The following is a 20,642-nucleotide window of genomic DNA, read 5'->3' on the forward strand; positions in this document are numbered from 1 at the left end:
AAATATGCCGATTTATTTCAATATGTGTGTTTGACAAAACGCGTCCGTACATAACCACCGGCAATTCTACAAGAAAATCTTTTCTAGCTGCTATGCTCTCTCATAGTAAAGCAATTATATAATACCTCTTTGAAATAGTATCTTTATAAACCTCGGGATATTTCAACTAATAGAGGTAACAAATATCGGCAATGGAAATTGATTTTCATCACGGTATTTGAGCCAGAAAATGTAAGTGTTTATATGTACACAATATTAGATAAATAACATGAACAGTTAAATAAATTTAACACTATATATAATGTATAGAAATATAGGAAATTGACTCACTTTTTCAAAGTGATAACAAAATTTAAGACTATAGAGGTTATAAGATTAAAAAGTGAGTGAAATTTTAAATTGATAATATTGCAGTATACATACAAAATTTAACATCTTATTTCTTCAAATTCAATATAGATTTATTTTTCTTTGTTATTTTATCAATCAAAATTTGTTAATTATAAGATTACAATTTTTTAAATAAAAATAAATAGAAAATAAAGGATATATAATAATTATATATATACATTAATATATGAGTAATAAAAAATAAAAAAAAATAAATAGGTTATAAATGACGTTCTAGTTAGTCTAAAATTTCTTTCAAAGAATCTGTTTAAACGTAATGAGCATAATATTGAAATATTGCGTTTAACATTTATTTTTTATTTCCGTGCTTTGCGTTTAGTTTGTCTTGTTTTTCTTTAGATTTTTTCCGGGCATATAACAACTCTGAATGTAATTTGAACAAATGTATTATAAAAAAATTATCTGCGGTGTTTCGTGATAAATCTAGATAATTGTATAATAGAGAAATTGTATGTACCCGCGCAATAAAAGCTGAATAGCATCGCTAATCAAAAATTTATTCAAAATTATACAATAAGAGAGAACGTTGATTCTTGCTTGTATCAATATTATAACAACTGATGAAATGCAATATCATATCACTAAAGCAACAACACAAAAGTTACAAAGCGATAGTATAAATTTAATTACTACAAATTGAAAATTTATACAATAGCAGTAGTAAATTTCAGAATTGTATTGTCGCAAAATTGTAAAATATAATATTGTTATTGATATTGTTATTGTTTTTAGCACTATTATTATTATAAATTTTAATAGTTAAACGTATTTCGTAATGTTTTCGGTTATCATGTTAAAGAGGAAATAAAATACATGCAATGTTAATTTATTCGCATATCGAGAACGTATCTGTATATAAGTATACGTGTGCGTGGACATTGACATATTATTACATTAACGAATCAAATGTTTTACATTGGTCACGTCGCGACAAAATATCACGTTTTTTGCCAGGCAATGTATTAATTATGCAATCTGCAATGGTCGCCATCTTTCGTGATCACCGGCTAATTTGTTTTCTACGTACGCTCGTGGGAAATCGCTAGGAATGGGTGGCGTAACGAAAACGCTAATTACAATTGCGGAACCGCAGTCCGAAACAGCGGGCTGGCACGCGCAATCGCGAGCATTGGAGCACGAAATGGATTAGTCGGGATTAAAATTTGATCAAAACCACGAGCCAAGGATAACTCGCGCGCGTGGATAATTAACCGTGCGTCTATTTTCTTTTGCGTGCAAGAAAATCTTTATCATCATTGACTTTCTTTTAAACTTTTGATTTTTTCCAGCTTTTGTTGCTATTGTGATATATACTAATGCGATTTATTCTCATGATATATATCTCGCGATCAATTTTCCGCTTGACATATTCGCGATTGAAGAAGAAAATTTGCCAGAACATCTCTGTTTTGATTAATAAATAATCATATAACTCATTTTGAATAAATATAAAGCAGATTTAGATTGAATTATGGAGCCATTTATAAATAAATAAAAATCAAAATATTTGACATATTTTGCAAATTTATTTTGTAATAATTTATAATAATGATTTCATAATTTACATGTTTTTTTAATTGAATAATCGAATAAATTTATTTATTTTAATATATACGACAATACAAACTCATGCAATTATATTTTTATTGTTGATATGCAATTTGTAATTTTAATTTATGAATATTGCAAGAAGATATCAAATATGCCAAAGTTCACAATTTGTTTTTTTTTTTTAGAAAAATTATTATATTATGCCTATATTACATTCAAGCTATGCTGTATATATCTGAAATATTTTTCATATAAAATTGTTAAATAAAGTTTCAGAATATGCAAATAATTGGTTTTTACAAATTTTTATTTTAATAACTGTTTCCATAATACTGTCAATATTCCTATTAATAAAGTTTGTAATTTAAATGTGTATGAAATAAAATATATAACTTTTGAAAACATTTATCCTGAATATTTTTTAAACGTAAATATTTAGAAAATGTTGATTACAATTTGCAACAAAAAGATATATCAGAATTTTAGTCAACAAGAATAATGCTTATAATTCTTCATTAAAACTGTAATATCTTGTAATTTTTTAAAAATTGTTTTGTTGTTTTAATATCAATTTCATTTGAACAACAAAATATATATACATAAAAGCGAAATAAATAGCGACACTTTTTTTGTTATTCAATATTTATAGCATTTATTTAAAAATATAAAATATGTGAGAAAGAAAATTTTAAGTTAAGAAAACTTAATGAAGTCCATGCATAATATAAACATTATAAAAGCATTATAAAAGTTTATTAAAAGTTGTAAAATAAGAATCAATAAAATATTTTTTAATATAATATATATATAATTTTATAATTCTGCTGAGCAAAAAAAAAGTTATACATATATATGAAGAGATACAATATACAAAGAGGCAAAATGTCACAAAGTAGAATATTTAAATTGCTGTTCCGCATGTGTTATATGCGGAGAACAGGCAAAAATTGTTCCATTAATGTCTCTCGCGTTTGAAGCGGAAATTTACAAGCAAAAGTTCATCCACTTTGGTTACTGCAAGCTTGATATGAAAACACTAACTAAACCATGCACCAAATGCAATTAAAAATTTATCGACAATACCGTAGCGACCGAAGAAAAATTGGGTTGTACTAAAATAGTTAAGAGACTATTGCTTTTTTTGCGGTGTTATGACCACAAATGTATTGACATCCATTCTCGTTCTTTTTATCAATTCTCGTATAATCTCACTGATGGATGTAATCGCAATCAAAAAGATAGAAATAAAGAAATAAAATAGTCTTAATATGTATCGTGAAATAAATGAAATAAATAAAATGGAATTATATATATATATATATATATATATATATATATATATATATATATATAATTAAATTGATCATGTATTGATTTATTAATGATCAATATATACGTCAATCGCAAATACAATTTCGCAAAAAAAAATATATATATATATATATACATATATAAAATTTATAAAAAATATATTTGAAATTTATAAATTTTATATATATACATATATCGGTATTTCCAATTATTATACGAATTTTTGTTAATTTCTAATGAAAGACATATTACTGGAAAATTTCCGACTATCCATCAATGTCCATATAGCCTGTCATTTTGGTGCATAATTTCGTGTTTGATTTCTATGCATATATAAAATAGGAAATTAAAATCTCGCTTAATCAAGCTGTGTTATGAAAGTTACGAATTATTAAAATATTATAAGGGAGAGCGAAATGAGAGCACACACAAGGATGTGAGATGAATGAAACGAATCACGTTAAAAGCTGGACGAATTGGTATTAAACAGTATATGAGAGCGAAAACGAGCGTCTCTCTCGTCCACGGAATCAAATATCATTCCTCTTTCTACGATCACAGCCGTCTAGAGCACTCGCTGTGACTGAATAATTATCCGAATGGCACATCGGAGACGGCAGAGGTTTCCTCCGCGAAATGGAATTCCCGTTTTCTTTGTACGTGACCCGCCAATGGATTTTCCCGAGCGTTCTGATACTCGGAGCTCTCGCGCCACGTTCCATTCCATCGGATTGATTTGTTTTCAATTCGAACGCTCCTGGCGCTGACTCAAGGCTGAATTAATCGTAGTAGCAATCTAGGCTAACCATTCCTTGTCTGTTAACCAATCAGTAACGGATTTGGACCTCGCTAACGCCAAACAAATGTACATTGGAAGAATTTTGCCAGGAAATTACAAAATGCTAATAAGAAAACGATCAAAGAATTTTAACTGCGATATGTAAGAGAACTACATTAACATAATCATTTTGTCATGTAGCATTAGGAAAAATTGCTCAAATATAAAATGATGACTGTTTAAAATATACTTTAATGTACAAATTCAGATACGGTGTGACAACTCTATCGAACTGTCAAGTGAAATCAAAAATAAAGATTTGAGGAAAATAATTTAAAAATAAAAATACAAATTTAAAAATAAAAAAGTTTTTAATCTTACAAAATAAAAAAATAATTAATTGATGCAATTATTCTGAAATAAAAGAGTTGATTAATTCTAATATCGTGATTTTCATTATTAATAATAAAATACTTATATATAAAATATATCGATTCGAGTGATTAAAAAATAATAAAATTAAATTAAAAAAATAAAATAAAAATGAGATATATTTTTGTTTTGTATATTTTTTATTCTCTATCAATATTTTGTCGATAACAGCGTGTTTTTCCTTTCTTGTATATATTTGATTTGCTTTTGGATTTTCATTCAACTCCGTGCGAACTCATTAATCTAATCTCTCCATGCATTTTCTATGAAACGTAACTTGGATTATGCGTCGTCATTAAGCATGCAATTAAAAAAGCAGTCGGTGCAAAGCTGTCACGTAATCCGCGTAACTCGGGCGTTCGAACAGAAAATAATTTTACGGTATATCGGGTATCGGCAGGTTGACTTAATGCCATTACGAGTTAATAGACCGCGATGCCGATAAATTCGCCGATAAATGCCCCGTCAAAACTTCTCGCACGAGGCGAAGATTCGTAAGTGAGGAAAAAAAAGTCCGTTTGGCGGAACTCGCAATGCAAGATGGTGTTTGGCTGCATCGACACGTTTCCGCCAGGCGGCTGCGATTTTTCATCCACGTTCCTGTCTTATTGTTTGTACGTTCTCTCTTTCAGTTCTTTTAGGACTTTTTTTTATTTCTTCGGCTTTGTGACACTTTCGACATAAACCGCATTCTCGACAATTAAGTAGATGGAGGAAACGGAAAAAGGGGTGTGAGAAAGATAAAAGGATAGAAAATGAACGGAAGTCGAAAATAATGAGCAGGTTAAGAAAGTTGGACGATCCGCAATTACTGCGGAAATAGGTCGAGTCATTTTAGAACATTACGTTATATAGTATATATACGTGAAGTGACGTAAACTAAGCGCGACGGAAAATGAAGAATAATTATAAATACAATAATGATATAACTGGCGTGAAAATTCGCCGAAGAAATTTCGAAATTACACCGTCAGAAAATCTAAGATAATCCTGATTCCTGTAATTTTATGACGAGATGGAGCGCAATCGTCGCAAAACGCCGGAAAGTGTCAAATTTTCCTTGCACAGACACGAAGCTGAGGAAATATTTGGCTGCGCAATTTGCCCTCGTCGGTCGTTTATTGAGTGATAAAATGCAGATGACGGTCTAAATTGGATGGCAGGGATGTTTCAGTGGAAATGTAACCGGGAAAAGCGTTCAAGTCCGGTTTTTCGGTTTATGAGGCAATTTTCGAGATTCAAGACGACCGGAGCAAAATCTAGGAATGTGGGAGAGCTGTAAGGGAGTAAACACAGTTTTGTCGAGCAGTAATTGCGGAACGTAGTAAAGTAGGGTATAGGGCCGAAGCTGTAAGGCCCCGGCCATTCATGCTACATTGGACAGTCACGGCAATTGGACTAATTGCCAGGCGTAATTATCCGGAATTAATCGGGATAAACCGCTTAATTATCACGTCTCGTACAAAGCTCATTTGTTTCTCAGTATATCTGTTAGCTGATTTTGGACAAGCGAAATGCTGCTAAATGCGCGCTAATTATCATCGGTGCGGCATCGAATCGTCGAAACTGACGATCCGTGCTATGCTCTCTCTCTCTCGTTTCCGCTTTCCTACAGGAAGTTGCAATCCGAAGATATTTAAATGCAAATCTGATGTAATCAACATGTCTGGTGCAGATTATGCTAAGAATTTCTTGGAGGATGAAAACGATTTCAGTAAATATTAAGTCGCGCGAACATTATCCTGAATTTACTTAATAGCGGGACTTATTTGCTGATATAGAATCTTTTTTGTTTTCTATTCAGTGAAAGATGTAATAATCGAAAAAATTGTTCACTCTATCAATTTTTGTAAATAAATATGTAAATGTTATAAATTTTATTATATAAAAAAAATTTTTTATTTTGTAAATTTATGCTAGTAAAATTGACAAAAATAAAGGCATTTAGTCTTTTTCGTTATTTTATAAATCTTAAATTCAGAATATTATTATAATATTAATATTTTTTCATTTAATCTTTGTTGCAGATTTAAATATTGCAACAGAAATTATATAAAATAAAATTCAAAAATTTAAGGAAAACATAAAATAAGCTGTGCTTTTAAATTTATATATAAGATTGAATTTTTTCCGTCGTGTACGAGAAAAAAAATTGCGCAAAAAATGATACAGATTTGACGGCGTTTCAAGCGAACATCTGCGAAAGAGATGAATCAGCGCATCGCAAATCAGTAGTAGCCGCAATCAGTACGGATAGAAACGCGTATATCGACGTTCACCGAAAACAGCTTAATCAACGCAGGAATATATGGCGTGCGCGACGGCTTAATTAAATTGCCGCGAGATGTACGTGACTCTGTTTCGGTCGCTTCGTCACTCTGGCGGAATAAGTTCGCGATGCGGAGTTATTTTGCCCGTCCATTAGCGCGGTTCCCTCCTTCCTGTCTTCGGAGTAACAATTAAAATTTACGTATTTCTCTCCAGCAATGACGATATCGATCCGGATCGACATTTCACCGTGAATTTATCGTTTTGGTGTAACGTCGTGCGCATCCACCGCGACGATACCGCGTAAAGAGACACTTTGAACGCTATCCGAATCGGATTTATCAGCGATCCGGAAATATCTTCTCGTATGCACTATAAAGGGAGACAAACGATTCCGGCCGCGACTCGCGACTTGTTTTTTTGCGCAAAGATAAATTCTTCCGGCAGAGATCGAACGTCGGAAATGCGCATTTTGAATCGGAACATCCATCCGAGTGTTTTCTATCGCCCTATCCATGTCTTGTCATAAATGTGCATGCTTTGGTATTGCAATATAGATGGATATAAATGAATATATGTATAGATGAATTTTTTATAACGAATTTTTTTAAATATTTTAATGGCGCATTTTACGACAACGATTGATCGAGGTTTATCTCTTTACTTTTCTGACTAAAAGTATCGGTCGATACTAGCGATATATGATTTAGTGAATATACATTTAATATATTGATCGTTATAAATTTATCATTTCGTTAACGGGATTTTCGTCTTTTTTTTTTGCAGAGTAATCGCAGCCAACCAGCCATTGGATTAAAGCAGACGCCGAAAGCACGGGTGAGTAATAAAATTTTTACAAATAATAATCTCTGTAATAATAATAATAATAATTTTCGGTTTAATTTTGTACAAATGGGAAGTTATATTTCTATCTGCTATATTAAATTAAAATTTACCTTATTATTATTATTACGCTAATATATTTTATTTAATGTATGCAATATATTTTATTTAATGTATGCACGTATGTATTATATATATATATATATATATATATATATATAATATATATATATATATATATATATTTTATTTAATGTATGCAATATATTTTATTTAATGTATGCACATATGTATTATATATATATATATATATATATATGTGTGTGTGTGTGTGTGTGTGTGTGTGTGTGTGTGTGTGTGTGTGTGTGTGTGTACTTTATTATTTCTTATTATAATTAACACCGTGCTACCAGAAAAAAAATTTCATAAAAAATATGTCTGAAGAAAGAAACTCTAAACTAGAAATTGTCTTTAAATATAGATCATAAAACTTTCTACAGCAAACTTCTATGAAATCGGAGCATGTAAGTTACGGTCAACTAGAGTACGCTGGACATGCATACAAATGAGTCACTAAATGACATACTTGGCGATGTAGCTCGCTATATGTTATGGAAGTTTGAGCTCAAGTTTGATCCTCACTGGGCCTACTTTTTTACGAAACTGCGACGGAAATAGGAAAAACAGAAAGCACATTGTATCTGCTCGAAAATATTTCAATGGCAGTAATGTACATTATAGTATAGGCAGTAATGTATTTAGTGATATATGCATTTTAGGCGATAATATGCATTTTAAGCGATTATCATGCTCAGAAAATTAAAATTAATATACATAGTTATTATACTATGCATTTTTCGAATTACATAAAGTTTGTTATTTTGAAAGCTCTCCAGTTTATAAAATTTTAATTTTAAATAACTTTCTGGGGAAAATATTTTTCATTCTTTGCAGATCGCGTGAAATGTATAATATAATACATCCATAAATCGATGTAATTGGCTAATTACTGTTATCCGTTATCAGTGTTAACAAATTGTTTGAAAAAGGATTTTTAAAGAATTTATTGACTGCGCAAAAGAATAAAATTCGTTTTTATTACTCTCTCGTTTTTCCTTTTTAGTCTAGATTTTTTATCTATACCACGTACTTTTTCATCCTTCCTCGTCTCATTCTGTTCCGTCAGTCAAATGAAAGTCGAAAGACTTTCGGAAGAAAAAAGAGGAACATTGAGAATGCGAACGGTAACGTCGACAGAACGACGTGAAATCGCGCGGCGCAATTTCGTGAGATTGCTCGTCGAGGCAACTCGCCGAGAAGAGGACTATCCTCGTGGAAGAGAGCTTCTTGAAGACGCGGAAGATGCGCGCATTTTTTCTCCCTCCGCGAGTTTCGCGGCGCGCGTTTCATTCACGAAGAGAATATCTCGTAGTAGAATTCCGCGACAGGTCAGTTGTAAACGTCATCCGGTTTATATCGGGTAACGTTTATATTATCTTCTCTATTTTTCCACCGTAACGTATTCATTAATTATGATGATAATGTTGCCGCTGTTAATATTGTTTTCTTTACATATCTGTTTTTAAACGCGGTATAGCATTTCAAATTTCATTTTGCGATAAATCATAAACTAGGTTCCACTTTATGAGCATCGATATGTAAATCGATATACATACATCCTGCAATTGGTAACTAACCTGGGTGGAAGGCCAGATCTGGTAGTTTAATTTAACTAGTTGATAGGATAAGATTATGCCCTGGAGGAAGCCTTAGAGGTATATACGTAAGATGTTTACTTATACATATACAAAGATGACGAAATAGACGAGATGTATCAGTGGATTTACGCGATTTGCATTTTACTCCGTAAGAAAACATATTTTCCTTAGGAAGTTATGAAGATTAACAATTTTCACAAATCGATTTTTTAAATGGCAAATTTTTCTTAAGAATTATTATAATTTTTTTATTCTGTAGGTATTTTTTGCTTATATTTTTATTTTACTATTCAATTTTGTAAATTATTCACTTGGAATATTTATCTGAAACTAAAACAATTATGCTGTTTTTTTCATTTTCTTTCGCTGGTTCACTTTTATGTAAGTTTTGCATTCTAATGTCGTCTGATCATTCTTGCTTAAACGACTATGACAGATTACGCGTAATCAAAATTACAGCGTACTTTCTTTTACTTTTACAACCGTTGCGTCGTAGAAACTTCTCTGCAACGATAATAATAAAATACGACTATACTCTTTTTCATTTTGCTCTCGCGTTCTTTTCTTGTAATTGAAGTGTGATAAAATAATTTAAATTTAATTTTTGCTATTTGAACGCAAATATTTATCACAAATTATATCTATAATTGCACAGAACATAAACGATTGGAAAATACAGAATAGAACATATATATTATGAAATAAATGAGAATTTAAATTTAAAATTATTCTTCATTGAATGTATTTTCCGATTCAATTTCTCGAATTTATCAATCATAAAAAATTACAAAACCCTAAATTAATTGTTAATTAATTACTCTATTCTTCCCAATTTAATCAATTAATTTTCTTTTATAAGTAATCTAAAAAATTGTTATCTCGATTGTTATCAAAAAATTCGAAATTCATGCTATTAAAACAAATGCGAGAAGTAACACCCTGTGTTTATACGCGAATTATTTTGTTATTATAGTATGAATTAAAGAGAAATAATTAAATATATTTATAAAAATTAAACTTTAGCGAGAAATTAAAAGATCTTGTACGGTTGTTGATCATAATACGTGTTGCAGAAAATAACTCCAAAAACATAAAGGTAAAAGTGAATATGTGCAGTTTTGTAATTGCATCCTATTTTTACATAATTTAAAGCGTCATGCCGTGCTGCTTTTTTCCGTTTCTACTCCGAGTGCTGAAAGCTGCCACATTTATAAACTCTTCTCGTGGTTTCGTCATTTCATATGTATACAAAATATACAAAATATATAAATATATTTTTAAGGTAAAGTTTATCATTAACATCTCAAGCAACATAAATATCAAAGAGATATTACTAAACTATTTAAAAATTTTCTTAATCGTTCATTTATTAATACTCAACATAATATTATATTCATTATTAGGGTATATAAGTTATTAACAATAAATAATTCCATATTGTCATCGAAATTTATGTTAATTAAAAATTACAGTTTTGTCAAAATTACTGAAAGAATAATAAAGTAACTTATACAAAATGATAAGAGAAAAGTTATTATTTGTTAGATTCCTTTGTAATCTCCTACCAATTTGTTCGAAATGCAGGGCGTTGTGTTTATAATTCTAAAGGCTATAAAGGGGCTAACAAATGTTCACAAAATAAGACAGGCTAGCTTATCCACTCAACAGATAAATTGTGAAAATTAAGAACAGCAGTTAAACGACATGCTCGCTAACACGCTAGTTTCGTTAACACGTTCTCTTACTTTTCGTACGATGCATGTCGCGGCCTGTCGCAGTATTTTTTCCCAAATGACAACGGTGACATTCTCGAGCCGTCCAACATGATTCCGCAAATTTATCTCGTTCTATGTACTGACGTTATACTCAGCTCGACTCAGCTCGTTATGTTTGAATTTCAAAAGCGACTCAGCTCGTTAGTCTGAGACTTTCTGATCTAGAATCGTCATCTTATTTCGCTATAGAGTGGAAGATCGAATATATATGTATATTAATTAAAATTTTTCATAAAATAGTACCTTTATCTTTATACAATTATACGGTGTTTTAAATTTCCCATATTTCTCTTTCTCTTTGATTTAACTTCATATTTAAGATTTTAATTATACATTTATGATTGGATGCTTTTCATTTATATGATATTTTTTATTTTTTATATGATGTTTTATCAGTATTCAGTTTTTAAATATATATATTTGGATAAGAATTGGAAATATCTTACGTATATTTTTAGATTAAATACGCATAGCCAATGGCATATGTTTTCTATATTTTTTTTTTTCATACATGGACATATATGGTAAAACATCAACTGCAGTAGATTTTTCTTTTGAACGAAAATACCAAAAAATTAATATTTTTCTTTATTGTTACTCTTTAATAAAATCACGTTTTTAATCTCGAATATAGTTGAATTATATTATCTAACTGGAAAATATTAATTTTTACATATTTTTTAAAAATATTTTTCTTAAAAAGAAATTTTGTTGCTGTTTAGATGCTTATGATATGAAAAAAGCACAGAAAACATATAACATTGCGTATACGTGTTTAATCTAAAAATACATCTGAGATCCCTGTACAAGAAATGTTACCAGGCTTTTGCATTTTCTTGTTTCTCTTTTTCTTCCTCTGTATTTTTCTTTCTGCGCGTCGACATAGCTATTACACGCCTTTTCTTGTTATTAGAGCACTTTTAGTTTTCTTTTTTTACGCCTCTCATAGCAAGATGCAATGATTTGTCGCATCATACATCGGTGCTTACGATAATTAATATCTTCGTGCTTTCTCTTATTAGAGTCTCTTGTAATTAAGTAGTATACCGCGCGTCGTATATTTCTTGGTGACGTAATGAATTAGCCAGCTTGCTAATTACAATTACAAATAGCTACGCGACCTTCTCGCCGAATGTCGCTATAAGAGCATTTTGCCTCTCCAGTAATTCAGTCCTCCTTCGAGACACTCGCATCTCTCTCTTCTCTTCTCTGTGCGCTCCTTATACTACATTATCTCATAACATGCAAATAGTCAGTGTATAGAATATAATTACAGAGTGTTAGGGTCGAGAGCCGAGTTTCCGATATTACGTCGGAAAGCTTGTTATAATCTATGATCGTTCGTATCGCGATTAAAAGGATCAATTTCGAAACTTCAATGTATAGTTTAATGTAGTCGTGATGCTTCGATCATAGAATTAGGATGATCAAACATTTTCTGAATGTTTATTTTATGTTTAGAGATATTTTTCCCGCTTAAGTCACATTCTCGACTCGAGATATCCATAAAGGACACGATGTTACGGAAATCGTAGATTGCACTTTGCATTCGGTTCATAACTCGACGGATTTATGCACAAATCAGAATTATTTCCACGTCCGTAATCCGTGATGATAAAGTTGTCGACGACAACAACTGTGTTTGTCTCGCAAAATTTCAAATATATGAATTTCGTTATGGATTTTACGTACTCTTATTCTCTGCAATCGTGTATTGCTGTAAAGTAAAAGAAATTTGATATGAAAATGAATTGAAGAACAATATGTAATATAATAGAATTAATTAAAATTAGTCGATTAATTTATATAATATAATATTTGTTTTATATATATTTAATATTTACAATATTTTTCATTGTATAAAATATTAATTAATTAAGTTGTTAAATATTTCACTTTTTATATATATTAAATATTTTGATGTATTTTTAAAATAAAATAAATCATGAATTTTTTTTTATTGAAACTTATTTTCAGATATTTAACTTTTTAGTTTTATTTTTACAGCTTTACTAGTAAATTGTCCGCGTTAAATAATCTGCAATATGTCACTTTTTATTTCTTTCTATATCACTATAGAAAGTATGCGAATAAATATTTCGCTACGTTTGTACCTCCTTCAACGTATTGAAACAGCTATGAAACATTCAAGAAGCTTGGCCTCTTGCTTTAACCTACGGATAGAATTATTTTCTCTTTGGAACAAGTGAAGAAGAATACATTTTTAGTGAGATTTGTATATATCTGCTGTAAGCTCTTCTATAGAGTATTTCGTCTTCGTAAGTCTGTTTGCGCCATCAACAACTTCTGTCATGGTTTTGCCGACACATCAATCTCTGGAATAGAATTTCTTTTGCCGACACATCAATTTCTGGAATAGAATTTTTTTTACGGAAATTTCCTTTTTACAATAGATTTGTATAACATCATATTTCTCTCTCCCTTTTTTTCTTTTTTCTTCTTCTTTCTCTATTGATTTTATTATTATAGTCGCATTATAACGAGAAACTATTTTTTATTGTCTCTTTTGAAAAAAACTGATTGCTTATTGTAAAATTTGACAGAGATTTAGATTAAATTTTTCCTAAAAGATCACGCGACTCTTCTTCTCTTTCTCTTTCTTGCTGATGCATAATTTGTTAAATGTGACGACCAATTTTTCAATGGCTCTCGGTGCTTTATTTCATTTTACATGTATCTTCAAATCTCGCCTTGGGAAAACGTACAGCGCTTTCCGTCAACTTGTTCGATTTCTCTCCCTCTATTCTAGACGGCAAGAACTTTAAGAAACGAATGTGCGATCTCTTCTTCCTTCCGGCGGCGCATTCATTTTGTAACATGCTCGTTCCTTTCGTTGTATTTTGCGGAGTAGCCGCAGCTGCCCGCCGGAGGAAAGACCGATAAATCTCAAGCTGCAACGGCGGAGACTCGTTGTAATAAACCAGCAGAGCGACGAAAGCCGTCCTAGACTACCTTCGTTTTCCTTTCGCAGGTATTAAGATGCAAGAACGCACATTTCAAAATTCGCGTTGCTCGAGTTTGAACACGACACTCTTTATGTCTCCCGCGAAATCTTGCGCGACATAGAGAAAACTTGGGAGAAATACGTTATCCGAAACTTCGTTCTCGGATGCGAGACCCCTGCGTGCTTGGGGAAAAGGAGAAAAAGTACTTTTCCCGATTACAAAAATTAAAGGAAACGCTTTTTTTTTTGTCTTCGCTACACTTGGAAACTCCGCTGTTAACAAAGATCTCGCGAACTTTCATTATCAATCCACCGTGAACCGTCTCCGATCTGCGACTCTTCGTTCGTGTTACGATTTGTGTTTGCGCAATCGAGAAATATCACGCGCGAGAGAAATATATAGGCATGGAAAATTTCCAAGACGATTCATACATTCGTTATTATCGAATAGCACTTTGGTCGAAAGCTCCATAGCTCTACGCTCAATGTGCGTCCTACATCCTCGCTGTGAAACTCTCTTGTTCGGATAAATGTACAATTGAATTCCCTTCGTGAGTGTATGTGTGCAATGTACGTCCACTGCGGGGAGAAACTTTGTTGTAACTGAGAAAATGTATCTTTCGTCGATTTCTATCCATTCAATAGCGTATATAACCAGACGAGAAGATATCTTCAGCACTGAGTACCGAGACAAACTTGGGTCACTAGCTAACTTCGAGATAGTAACGATTGCGATTGGCAACCGTTTGAGTCTTCTATATCCTTTTTTCCCAGCCCTAATTTCCGTAATTTTTGTTTTAATTGTTTAAAATATCTTCTTGCATTTTTTTGGCAAAATAAAAAAAAGGTAAATCTGTAAGAAATTGTGATTTGTAATTCATATATACTATACATATATGTATATTACATGTATATTTCATATTCACATTATTATTATTTTTTTGATAAATAACTAATTTATTCGATCGTAATATTGCATATTGCAAGTATATGAATGATAATTTAATTAAAGTTAAATTAAAGTTATCATCTTAAAATCCAATGCATTGCAAATTCCAATATTAATGAACGTAAAATTGTTATTTTCTCTTGCGTTTTGCACAATCTTTCCATTTAAATGATAGGCAATATTTTATTGCGAATAAAAGTAATAAAAATAAAAGTGCAACATGAGAAAGAAGAGTTTTATCGACTATAATTAAGCTGTAAAAACGATGTTTTTATTGTAATGTCGACTCGTGTGTGACTTGCAACGCGAGATATGTCATTCAAATACTTTTTGAAGCATGAAATAACGAATTGAAGTGGGGAATTGGTTAACAGTTATAGTTAATAATAAAGAAACGTGACAGCTGTGCAGATTTTAAAATAATAAATGTGTAATTTAGATCAATTATGTAATATAAATTATATTATCGAGTTTTTTTTTTGAAAAGTTTAACAAATGATTAAACATTCTCTGAGTATATGTTTATATAATTTTATAATGCGAGGAGTTTATAGTATTTTGTTCGATGAAAGAAATCTATATATCAAAAAGATTGATTGAAATATAAATGTGAAATATGTAATATACATATATAACGAGTTTTTTGTATTATGTCTCGATTTGTGTTTCGTATGTTGTTGCTTATACACAATAGTAAATATGTTTTTTGCTTTATCTGTATCAAATAAACTTTTTTGCAACTTTTTTGCACTCAAACTTGCTTCCCAATCTTTTTGTAACTTATCCGCTTACATTTGCATATCGTGGACTAAGCGGAAAAAAATTCTATCTTAATCCAGTTCAATATCGAAAACTTATTTTAACCGCTGATAAAATATTTCCTGTCGATTCGATGCGAAATTTTTATACGAGAATCGAGAATATCATAGCTTCTTGATCGCGAAAAATTCAATTTCTTTTAGTTGGATTTTTCCGATTTAAACAAGTTTTTTGGTGAAATTAATCAATATAAATTCGTTATTTTTTACTTTATCTCTTATAAAAGTCTATAATAAAAACATAGCTTTATTGTAGATAGATATGGATAATTTTGTAAAATTAATACAAATAGTATACATATATCTAATTTTTTCTTCCTTTTCGTTCTGCCTAAGAAATAATTTTTAAATTTATATTTAGGAACGCATATTTTTATTTAGGAAAAATTAAGTATTTATTAAAAAATAAAGATTCATAATTTATATATCTTATATAGCTATTATACATTTTATATATATTTTCCCTTCTTTCTTTTCATTTTCTATTTCTTTCGGCTTAAAACATATTTAATACTCATAAAAAATCCTTCTTTGATACTTTCCGCACACCACAAAAAAGATAAAAATGCGATAATTAATTTATAATAAATTTTTCCACATTTAGCCTGAATTCAGCCTGTATTCCAATCTGACAATTACTACTTCTATTAAAGAATTAAATATTTTCTTCTCACAAAAAAATTTTTAGCCGTTTTTTGTACGCCATTCTTGTTGCTCGTCCTCAAGACGTTTCCTGATCCTCGAATTCTTAGCTTTCGTTTTGCCACGTTTCGAGTTTCGAGCCGTGTTTTCGTTTTCGCTTTTCTCTTTTTCACCTTCTGTCTCTTTTCGCTTGACATCGTCCTTCTTTTCGGACTCATTCTTTTATCGCTTTTTCACATACTGAAAAGTAGTATCGGTTGTAGTACGTTTTCTACTGGACAGTCTTTCCAGACAATCGATGCTCGTAGATAGTCGCAGCTCGCCAGAGCGATAGTTGCGTTTAGATTTCGTTTGAGCAGAAAGAATTCGTTATTTCATTTTTTACTTTACAATTTGACATTATTTTTATCATCGATTATTTATTTTAAATTACTTATATTATATTATGTAGATATTTTAAGTTTCTGAACAGTTTCCAAAATGTTTTTTAGTTTTTTCAAAATTTTTTTCAAATTTTTATTATTAAAAAATTTAAATAATAATATAAATTTAACATATAAGACAGGTAATAAGAGCCAAATCGCGGATGACAGTGCGTTATCCTAAATGCGCGCGAAACTAAATTTTTCGTTAGAATTAAATACCTGTGCACAAGGCATCAAATTTTACTTGGACACGGCCAAGATATAAAATTTTATATCTTGGCCGTGTCCAAGTAAAATTTGGTGCCTTGTGCACAGGTATTTAATTCTAACGAAAAAATGTAGTTTCGTTTAGGATAACGCACTGTCATCCGCGATTTGGCTCTTATTGTCTGTCTTATATGTTAAATTTATATTATTATATTACAGAGCCTTGTTAAAACTCTTAATTAAATAATAATGATAATTTAATTTTATAATATATGTTCAGTATGATGAATTTATAATTATATTTATTACACTGAAGATATAAATAATAAATATAGAATACGTTAATTAGGTAAATGCATAAAATATGTGTTAATTTATTAATGATAAAATTCTGTCTCGAATATATCTATATAAAGTCTATTGTTTTATGCAAGAAGAATAAATTTGCACGCAATGTTATTGATTCTGATTTTTATAATAATAATAAATAATGTAAAAAAAAATTGAAAGACGCATTGTTTTCTTAAGAAATCATATATCTTATTTTATATAGGTAATAACCGCTATGATTCCGACATGAGTACAGGCTCATTCTCGATTTTATTTGCTGAATTATTTCATATATAAATTTGATATCAACGGAACGGCAAGATCCTCGGACCGCGAAAAGAGTTTTCACCGGACTTTCAGGAATGTCTTTTATACAACCAATTCTCGCGTAGATGGTGGAAACAACAGATGGCCTAGTGATACAAGCAGATAGTAGAAATTGTTTCTCGCGCAACGTGCGAATGTCTTTCGACAGACGCATAGCTCTGACAGGGTTTACAAGCACTGCGGAAAGACCGATCTTATATTAGCCATTCTTGCGAATGAATCTCGGGAAGAAGGGTGGAATCGCATTTTAGGTAATCGACAGCTGTTACGTTCGCTCGTGCATTTATGTTCTTCTTCAAATTGTCACGTTTTATCGTGAATTTCAAGTGAATTAGTAATGGCATAAAATTAGGCACATATATTTTTTTAATATTTTTATTCACTTTAAATTCACGATAAAACGTGAATTTTCTTTTTATTATAAATATGGTTGAAAGTATAGATATATATATTATGATGACACACCTGTCATCATAAAAAAATTCTTTTTATTATAAATATGGCTAAAAGCATAGATATATATTGTATATATCTACGCTTTTAGCCATATTTATAATAAAAAGAATTTTTTTGTGATGACAAGTATGTCATCATAATATATATCTATATGCTTTCAACCATATTTATAATAAAAAGAAAATTCACGTTTTATCGTGAATTTAAAGTAAATTAAAAATATATTATAATGATATATATGTATTATGATGGCATACTTGTCATCATAATATATATCCATGCTTTTAATCATATTTACAATAAAAAGAATATTTTTCGGTGTCTTGTGATATTTTAAGTATTGTTTTACTATTGTTGCATTATGCAACTGATTTTGTTTTCTTCAAGCAACTAATATACATATTTTAGATTTTCTGATTATTTCCGTAACTTCTAAGTAAGTCTCCATATTTTTTAAAGAACTTTTATTCTATATTGACAACTCGCTCATTTTGAATAAAATTGTGGGAAGACAGCCAAATAAAAGACCAAACACAAGAGCGATACTTTTTATTACAGTCATCCTGTTTTATTCAGAAAAACTCTCGATCTTTTTTCTTCGCCCAGTTTTTGTTTCGCGAAAGATGGTGGTGATTAGACGCAAATTGCTGTGGAAGAAAAAGAGGAATTATGGAAAGCGAAGATACGCGCGGAACTAAAGTCCTAAGACTGAAAAGTAAGGCAGACACAAAAGACAGACGGAACTGTGCTGTATTATTATGCATGACTGTGTCGATATTTCTACCTTTTCGTGATACTCCCAAGCAGACGAGAATAAAGAAACCCGTCGAATATCGAGGAAGAAAACGGTAAAGAGAAAAAGCAAAAAAGCATGTCGCCCTCCAATATAGCTATCAACATTGCTCTCTGTATGTGAACAGAATTTTTTCACTTCATGCAATACATGATATAGTATATAGTAGACTCCTTTTTGCCGAGAGAATGACATTTGAAGTTCACTTGAAGAGGTACTCGATCTGAGAGAAGTTTTAAGGATGCCATTAACATCGAAGTTAAAGTTATGAAAACTTATATATATATATATATATATATATATATATATATATATATATAATATATGAAGTTTGAAGAAATGGAGAAAAATATTTCTCATCCTCTGTAATATTATGTGTACAGTTAATATTATATTTAAGCTGTTAAAGATTATAATTTAAAATACGCATACACAGACTCATATGAAAGGTCTTTCTGCGAATTAAATAATTGAAATGTTTCAATGTACTTCACATCACGCATGAGAAAAATGTACAATCAAAATCACGTGAATAATGGTCGTATATATATTTCGATAATACTGCTGAAATTCGATAAAAGTCCGATATTTTATTTTATTTACGCGCTACCGCGCGTATATAAGCGCATTATTGGCTACGTACAGGTGGCCGTAAAACGCGCTCGATATTACGGGACGGGAAAGCGACGAAACCGGAATTCCATGGTCATAAATTTTTGAATTAATAAATAATGCCGACGTGAACGCGGTATGTGTGATTGTGGTCGCGAACGACAAGGCTCGCCTAGATTACGTGCCACCATCGTCGCTCGAAATAACTTAACTAGTCGCAAATGCACATGCACTGACTGCGCTCTAAGGCTGGTTGGCGTAGCGTGACTGCGGTCAAGAACCGACCTCGTCTCAGGAGAGAGCACGTCGCGACGGTCCTTGTAAAACAATAGCATTCAGAATGAGAATTCTATCAGATTGTTTTATCGTTCAAGCGCGTTAAATATTTATAAACGCAGCCAGATTTCAATACGAATCATTCTATTTCTATTTCTAAATCTATACTATGTAATTTTGTATGCTTGTTTTAACAATTCAAGCGGTTTCAAGTTCATTTTTAAATAGTATGCGCGAATAGATAAATTGCGAATATATACATGTATAATATATGTATATATTAAGAGTCTAAATGTGTTTTGTTCCCTCGAATAAAATTTGTATGACTAATGGTTTTAACTCCACTGCATCTAAGTATTCAATATTATTTTATAAATTACACATTCTTTTATATTAAATAATTTTTTTTTAGTTTTACAACGATAATGGAATTTTGATCTTTTATGAGAAATTATTTAATTTATATAATTTAAAAAATGTGATTTTTATTTAAAATCGTGAGAAGTAATTTTTCTGATGTGTTTTAAAAATTTCTTTATAAGTGATAAACTCTCCGATCAAAATGATCACTTATAATCCACTCTATAACTCGAATTTTCTATTCTATCAATTATTCATTTCCATCACTCATGTTTTTGTAGATTGGATGCTAAGAGTCACGCGTATCTCGTGCTTGTTTACACTATGATGGAAAGTTAAGAGGCTTAGATGCTGGATTTCCGGCCATTGAAGCGCCGAGTAATCAATTTTGCCGA

The 20,642-nt window shown here is 30.7% G+C and overlaps 1 protein-coding gene and 1 long non-coding RNA gene across 3 annotated transcripts in view; one reads left to right on the forward strand and one right to left on the reverse strand.

The window, feature by feature from the left end:
* The window catches only part of LOC114940707 (uncharacterized), a 309,972-nt gene that overhangs the window by 45,456 nt on the left and 243,874 nt on the right, over window positions 1–20,642 (forward strand). For both annotated transcript variants that reach the window (XM_085483399.1, XM_085483400.1), the window contains exon 3: window positions 7,538–7,588. In XM_085483399.1, the coding sequence (XP_085339525.1) occupies window positions 7,538–7,588 (51 nt within the window). The remainder of the gene's footprint in view (window positions 1–7,537; window positions 7,589–20,642) is intronic.
* LOC146722972 (uncharacterized) overlaps window positions 1–20,642 on the reverse strand; it is a 36,705-nt gene that overhangs the window by 15,663 nt on the left and 400 nt on the right. The gene's annotated exons all lie outside the window — the stretch shown is intronic.

The sequence above is a fragment of the Nylanderia fulva genome, unplaced genomic scaffold (assembly GCF_048542155.1).
Source record: "Nylanderia fulva isolate GAGA-0341 unplaced genomic scaffold, ASM4854215v1 Scaffold25, whole genome shotgun sequence".
NCBI classification, from domain to species: Eukaryota; Metazoa; Arthropoda; class Insecta; order Hymenoptera; family Formicidae; genus Nylanderia; species Nylanderia fulva.